This window comes from Etheostoma spectabile, unplaced genomic scaffold (assembly GCF_008692095.1).
Source record: "Etheostoma spectabile isolate EspeVRDwgs_2016 unplaced genomic scaffold, UIUC_Espe_1.0 scaffold325, whole genome shotgun sequence".
Taxonomy (NCBI): Eukaryota; Metazoa; Chordata; class Actinopteri; order Perciformes; family Percidae; genus Etheostoma; species Etheostoma spectabile.
In genome coordinates, this window is record NW_022605585.1 from 389123 (window position 1) to 397510 (window position 8388).

An 8388-nucleotide genomic window follows, 5' to 3' on the forward strand; every position below is an offset into this window, starting at 1 on the left:
AGACAGACCCCGAGGTGGCGTCTTCACATGTCTTGTTTTTGTCCAACCAAGCGTCCTTAAATTATGCACAGTAACCCTCATGTTGTCCTTGGGTCAAATTGACCCGTTGTCCTATATCAATGTTCTTTATAATTCCCCAAAATAACATGATTGATTCCACACAACGCTCTTTGCCAAGTACACATCTCTACTTTCATTAATTTTGGGGCGTCTTATTCAATTTTATAGCATTTGGAGAGAAAAAAGTGAAATAGTGAAATAGTATTGAGTAAAAGTTGACATATTCCAGTCTGTGATTATAATCAACATCCATTCCTTTAATTTTAGTCTTAATAATTCCTAATTTCTGCTTTTCTAACTCAAACATTAGGTATAATTTCCTATAAATGAGGTTTATGGACCATAAATTCCTAAAATAACTGTAAAACTAAAGTTAATGAGTTAGGGTTACGTAGTGTTGAAAACGTCAAGGGACAAAAACGTGAGAAAAAGTTAAAAACATTGACGGGGAGACAACACAAGGGATAAGGGAATCGCACAAATAAAAGAATGCAAAATCTGTCCTGCGTTTTGACAGCGTCCTCTGACCTTCCTGTGGGGGACTGAGGGAGTTTAGAGGTCCGTGTGTTCTGCTGTCAGAGCAGCAGCAAGGATGATGATGATGATGATGATGATGATGATGATGATGATGATGATGATGATGATGATGATGATGATGATGGAGACGTGAGTCATCATGTCAGCGGCTGCCGCTGACTGCACACAAACAGCGGCAGCAGGCCTGGGTCTGTGTTTGGTCGTGATGATGTCAGCGTGCAGGATGTCTCCGGCTCAGCTTTGTTGGGATTCGTCCGGTGGAGCTGAGAGCTCGGCACACTGCGACGTAGGAAAACGCAAGAACATGGAGAAAACAGCTCATGTGCAGCGTTTTTTTAAACAAAATGTTGTCCTTGGATCACATTGACCCCTTTTCAGTTAAAAAAAAATGTCACAAAAAAAGGGCCGTCAAAATAAGATGAAAATGTCGACGTTAAAAATATCAAAAACTTTGGAAAAAACATTGAAAAAAGCACCGATGACATTGAAAAAGTGGCAAAAATGTTGGAAAAAGCAAAAATAATGTTGAAAATAAGTGACCATGGTTGATGGGAGGACAACACAAGGGTTAAACAAAATGCTGTTTTAGTTTTATTTGATGTCGCCTTTATTTTGAAGGGCGAGTCATTAGGAACCAGAGATGCTCGTAAAGCGTGATGTATGGTTCTGTGGTTTGTGTCTCCACGTACCTACATACAAGAGTCCAAGTCCCAAGTCTCTGAGCTAGAGTCCAAGTCACATCTCCAGTCTCTGAGCTAGAGTCCAGGTCACATCTTAAGTCTCTGCGCTAGAGTCCAGGTCTCATCTCAAGTCTCCGAGCTAGAGTCCAAGTCTCATCTTAAGTCTCTGCGCTAGAGTCCAGGTCTCATCTCAAGTCTCTGGGCTAGAGTCCAAGTCACGTCTCAAGTCTCTGGGCTAGAGTCCAAGTCTCATCTCAAGTCTCTGCGCTAGAGTCCAGGTCACATCTTAAGTCTCTGGGCTAGAGTCCAGGTCACATCTCAAGTCTCTGAGCTAGAGTCCAGGTCACATCTCAAGTCTCTGAGCTAGAGTCCAAGTCTCATCTCAAGTCTCTGAGCTAGAGTCCAAGTCACGTCTCAAGTCTCTGAGCAAGAGTCCAAGTCTCATCTCAAGTCTCTGGGCTAGAGTCCAAGTCTCATCTCAAGTCTCTGCGCTAGAGTCCAAGTCACGTCTCAAGTCTCTGTGCTAGAGTCCAAGTCACGTCTCCAGTCTCTGTGCTAGAGTCCAAGTCTCATCTCAAGTCTCTGAGCTAAAGTCCAAGTCAAGCCTCCAGTCTCTGAGCTAGAGTCCAAGTCTCATCTCAAGTCTCTGAGCGAGAGTCCAAGTCAAGCCTCCAGTCTCTGAGCTAGAATGCATATATTTTACATTCTGCGCTTCTTTTTTGGACCTTTGTGCGGTCGACATGTTTGTTGTCCTCTTTTTTTGCAGCAGATCCTCTATTTTTAAATATCACAACTCTACCTTGCTGTCAGCCGCCCGTCATGGCAGCGAACTGGAGCCGTTATGTAACTCTCTGCTCTCTGATGTCTGTTTGTTAGCACACAGAGCTGCAGACCTGCAGCCAATGTGGGCAAGCCACAACGTTCTTATGTTTTTTAATGAGAGGATTAATCTGTTTCTCTTTCTTCTCAGCCTTCTGTCTCTCTCTCTCTCTCTCCCCCCTCTCCTCTTTATCTCTATGTTGGCTGTTCTTCCAGCTCTTTTCTCTGCAATGCTCTTAGTGCAGTCTGGGGCTATATTAAGGCACCGATCTGTCCTCCCGGCAGTCGGCAGGATAAATCCACTGAAGAGCAGCGTCACTGCAGCTCCGAAATAGAAAAACAACAAAGGATGTTTTCACCGTAGCCGAATGTGTTTGAAGCTGAAGTTTGGGAGGCAGCAGCTTCAGTAAAACTTTGACGCTGCCCTACTTTCCTGACAGTTCTTTTCTTGGGGATATAAAATTCTTAAGTTTCAGCAGTGCACTTATGCATCCTGGTTGTAACCCAACAGCTGATCTCTCTCTCTCTCTCTCTCTCTCTCTCTCTCTCTCTCTCTATCCTCTCTCTCTCTCTCTCTCTCTCTCCTCTCTCTCTCTCTCTCTCTCTCCTCCCTGCGCTCCTCTCCAGGTAAATCCCACCTGGCCATCGTCCAGAAGGTGAACACGAGGGGGAGGGCGACCCTTTCTACGGGTGCTGGATTGGTCACGCTGGAGGACGTCATCGAGGAGATCATCAAGTCCGAGATCCTGGACGAGTCCGACCTCTACAGTGAGTCAGCAGCCGCCGGCCGCGGCACAGATGCAGATGTCACACACACACACACACACACACACACACACACACACACACACACACACACACACACACACCACACAATTTTCCTAATGCAGAAAAGGCACAAGTTGTTTCAGAACATTCATCAGAATGCAGAAAATGAGTTTGATATGCAAAAGTTTAATTTTGCTTAAAAGTGGAGATCTCACCCACACCCATGTTTAACCCAAAGAAATACACACACACACCACACACACACACACCACACACACACACCACACACACACACACACACACACACACACACACACACACACACACACACACACCCCTACACCTTTTTTGAACTCCTCCAGCATGGCATCCACACACACACTTTTTTATTTACTATTTTATTTATAGTGTCAAATCATAGCAGAAGTTTTCAGGACACTTTACATGTAGAGTAGGTCTAGACCCCGCTCTATAATTTACAAAGACCCAAAATTTACCCCCAAAAGCATGCATTTGGTGTGACAGCGGTGATGAGAAACTACTTTTTTCATTTTTTTTTCCCCGCTTTTATCTCTTTTGTCCATCTCCATCTACTTCCCCCCTCCCCTCCACAGCTGACAACAGAAACAGGAAAAAGGTGGACCCCAATAAAAACAAGCCCGACTTCTCGGCCTTCAAGAACAACGCAGACAGTAAAGTGAAGATCTCTCCTCAGCTCATGCTGGCCGCTCATCGTTTCCTGGCAACAGGTGAGCTCAGAGGGGGCTGCGGCGGCTAATCTCCCAGCGTCGTTCAGCAGTCACACAGATTAACAGCTGGGTCACTAGGGGGGGGGGGGGGGCAGAGACACAGGGACCTTGGTGTGCATATATGGCCTAAATAGTCATTCACCTTTGTGGTTTCATTGCAACATTAGGTTTATTCCAATAGGAAATCAAAGTGATATACTTTTACTTAAGTAACAATGCAGGACTTTGACTTGTAGCAGAGTATTTTTTACAGTGTGGTCTTAGTACTTTTACTTAAGTAACAATGCAGGACTTTGACTTGTAGCAGAGTATTTTTTACAGTGTGGTCTTAGTACTTTTACTTAAGTAACAATGCAGGACTTTGACTTGTAGCAGAGTATTTTTTACAGTGTGGTCTTAGTACTTTTACTTAAGTAACAATGCAGGACTTTGACTTGTAACAGAGTATTTTTTACAGTGTGGTATTAGTACTTTTACTTGAGTAACAATGCAGGACTTTGACTTGTAACAGAGTATTTTTTACAGTGTGGTATTAGTACTTTTACTTGAGTAACAATGCAGGACTTTGACTTGTAGCAGAGTATTTTTTACAGTGTGGTCTTAGTACTTTTACTTAAGTAACAATGCAGGACTTTGACTTGTAGCAGAGTATTTTTTACAGTGTGGTCTTAGTACTTTTACTTAAGTATCAATGCAGGACTTTGACTTGTAGCAGAGTATTTTTTACAGTGTGGTCTTAGTACTTTTACTTAAGTAACAATGCAGGACTTTGACTTGTAACAGAGTATTTTTTACAGTGTGGTATTAGTACTTTTACTTCAGTAACAATGCAGGACTTTGACTTGTAACAGAGTATTTTTTACAGTGTGGTATTAGTACTTTTACTTGAGTAACAATGCAGGACTTTGACTTGTAGCAGAGTATTTTTTACAGTGTGGTCTTAGTACTTTTACTTAAGTAACAATGCAGGACTTTGACTTGTAACAGAGTATTTTTTACAGTGTGGTATTAGTACTTTTACTTGAGTAACAATGCAGGACTTTGACTTGTAACAGAGTATTTTTTACAGTGTGGTATTAGTACTTTTACTTGAGTAACAATGCAGGACTTTGACTTGTAACAGAGTATTTTTTACAGTGTGGTCTTAGTACTTTTACTCAAATAAAGGATCTGAATGCTTCTTTCACCGCTGGTATTTTTGCCTTTAAAATGCAAAGTATTTGGCTTTTTAAAATAAAGATTGACGTTTGTGGTTTGGTCCCCCAGAGGTGAACCTGTTCAGCCCGTTCCAGGTCACAGAGAAAGTCCTGCTGAGGATCCTGCGACACCCTGACGTCATCCAGGAGCTCAAGTTCAACGAGAACGACAAGCGCTCGCCGCAGCACTTCATCTACCAGAGAGGCAAACCTGTGGACTACTTCGTTCCTCATTCTGCAGTAGGCACACACACACACACTCAACACACACACACACACACACACACACACACACACACACACGCACATACATATACGTACACCCACACCACACACACACACACACACACACACACCCGCACACACACACACGTTCACACAGTCGTGTCTGGCTATCTTTGTGGGCCAGTCATTGACATAATGCATTCCCCACCCTTACCCTAACCTTAACCATCAAACCTAAGCCTATCCTAACCCCCACCCCCACCCTAACCAACCTAACTCTAACCTACTCCTAAAACCAGTCTTTCCTCAAAAAGACCCTTTAACGTTATGGGGACCAGCATTTTGTCCCACAAAGCTGTCAGGTCCCTAAGTATACTGTATTCACAGTTTTGGTCCCCACAAATGTAGCTAAACCTGCACAACACACAACAAACAAAACATGACGACACCACACACACCCAACAAAAACAATACAACCACGCACACACCACCACACACCACACACACATAACACCACATACCACCTACACACACACACACACACACACACACACACACCACAGACACAAGCACACACTAGTACACACCACAACACACACACACACCCACAAAAAAAGACACCACCACACAACACACACACAACACACACACACACCACACACACACACAAACACACATACAACACACGGACACACACATACACCACACACACACAACAAAACACACATAACACACACATACACCACACCACACCACAACACACACACACACACACAACACCACACACACAACCACAACACCACACACACAACACGACCACCACCACACACACAACACACAACACACACCACACCACAAACACACACACAAATCACAAAACACACCACACAACAACACACACACAACCCAAACAACAACACACACAACAACACACACAACAACCAACACAAACACACAGAAAACACAACACACAGAAAAAACAACACAAACACACAACAACACACACACACAACAACCACAAAAACAACAATCAAAAACACACGGCAACACACACCCAACACACTATATATGTAAAGGTAATAAACGCAAAACAGCCAGTGGTGGAAGAAGTACTCGATCTTTTATTAAAGTAATTTACTCAAGTATAGAAATACTCTGTTACGAGTAAAAGTCCGGCATTCAAGATGCCCATATATGGAGGTTTACTCGACGCAGCAGTCACAGGTTCGACTCTGACCTGCGGCCCTTCTGCTGCATGTCACCCCCCCCCCGCCTTTCATGTCTTCAGCTGTCCTAAATAAATAAAGGCCTAAAGTGCTTGAAAAAGACATGTTTTACTTTGTAAAACTTCAAACTTCTGATTCCAGAACTGATCCAATTTTTTTTTACCATTTTCTGACATTTTATTGATCAAACAACTCATCCATTCATGTAAAAAAAATTGACAGATTTATCGCCCTAATTTACTACCAAAGTACCAAAAGTGAAAGTGCTTGTGATGCAGTGTGAACCAGTTCCTGCTCCATAATACAGTTTTTTCCTATTGCTAACACACAATTTTGCAAACTAGTCTGGTTTTATCAAAATACATAACACAATTCACAAAACCACACACCCAAACTGCAAAACACCTCATATATCCTGCAAAATGAAGCACTGCAACCAAAACTACACATAGCATTATCAAAATCAAACTTTTGCATGAAATGCCACACACTTCATTCACATTACCAGATTTTTGCCTAACCAACTACACACTGTTGGGCATAATGAAAAGCACCCTCATCTTTACTATGCCTTGCCATAATACTAAAATATGTTTTAGATTGTTCACATGCACAGAAATATTTGCAGATACACACACATGCTGGTAAAACATTATTTTATATTTCACTACAGTGAACAAGTCAGTGCAACAAATTGCAGATATATTTACATGGGACTGAACAAAAATATTCTTACAAAAAACAGTAAACTGAAAAAGAAAATTTCAGACAAAATATATCACAGTAAAAAAAAGAAGCAAGAAAAATAATTACAGTTTTTTCCATTTGCCGCACAGCCGGTTCGTCCACACATCTCCACACAGACAATATGCCCCCCCACAGACATCGAGGGGGAGCACCTTGAGTGCCTTATCCATCCCTATTGCACCCACATCCATCTCATCACATGCCTCTTCCATAGCCTGCACAAGAGGCACGCGCACAAAGGGCCGCGGGTCGTAATACCTTCCACCCCGCCATGCCGAAAAGAACTCTTCTTTGAGGTTCAGACATGGTGAGAATGGTGGGAGGTATCGCACGAGAAATGGTGGTGTCAGCGAACCATTTTGTACAGCGGCTGCACGATGAACGCTCACGTTGTCCCATACTACAAACGTACCGGTTTCCTTGATGGTCTGCATATCATATGCTCTGGTAGTGTGAGAATGTTGTGAAGTCGTCCAGAAATGTGAGAATATGTGCTGTGTTGTATGGTCCAAGGTTGACATGACAGTGGAGGACAACATGCATACTGGAGATGGCAGAGCACACTGTGATGTTCCCACCACGTTGGCCAGGAACATCTATGATGGCTCTGTGGCCAATGACGTTTCTCCCCCTTCTTCTGCTCTTTGCTAGGTTGAACAAAGCCTCATCTATAAAGATAAACTCATGTGGGATTGCATGTGCATCCATTTCCAGTACTCCCTGAAAACACATACAAATTTGTCAATATGGTGTTACCCAGTATACTGGGAAACAATGTTCCTCCACCATGGTGTCGTCTCTCAGTCCTTTAGAAAAAACAAAATAAAGAAATATATAGGGCTTGGACAATGCAGCCTAAATATTATTCTTTTCATAGTGCTAACATCCTGATTGGAGTGTTTACAATTAACCAATGGGTGTTTGGCAAGGTGGCACATGTAATTAGTCATTTAGCTCATGTAGTGTCATTTTAAATGGCAGTGTTTTGAAATGGCAAACATGTGACTTTATGTCAGATTGTTGTGTCTTGCAGGAAACTGTGTTCAGTGCATTTAAAAAGTGCCATTTTAATGCAAATGTGTGTAAAGGCAGAAATGTGTTACTTTCTGAGACTTGAGAGGAAGTTTTGCTCTCTGTGTGTCAGTTTAAATAATTGTGCTGTGCATGTCATTTTAGTGGTGTTAGCATTGGAAAAAATGTAGGAGTATATATTAGTGAGTATATATTAGGGTGTATATATTAGTGAGTATATGAATTACTGAGTATAGTTTAGTGGAGTATATATTAGGGTGTTATTAGGTTATAAGTGAGTATATATTGGTTGATATAGTAGGGGGTATAGAATTATGAGTAGATATTAGTGAGTATATTTAGGGTGTAT

General features: G+C 42.3%; 1 protein-coding gene across 2 annotated transcripts in view; it reads left to right on the forward strand.

The window, feature by feature from the left end:
* LOC116686176 (metal transporter CNNM4-like) overlaps positions 1 to 8388 on the forward strand; it is a 36954-nt gene that overhangs the window by 8844 nt on the left and 19722 nt on the right. For both annotated transcript variants that reach the window (XM_032511146.1, XM_032511145.1), the window contains exons 3-6: positions 2724 to 2864; positions 3479 to 3613; positions 4880 to 5049; positions 8341 to 8343. In XM_032511146.1, the coding sequence (XP_032367037.1) occupies positions 2724 to 2864; positions 3479 to 3613; positions 4880 to 5049; positions 8341 to 8343 (449 nt within the window). The remainder of the gene's footprint in view (positions 1 to 2723; positions 2865 to 3478; positions 3614 to 4879; positions 5050 to 8340; positions 8344 to 8388) is intronic.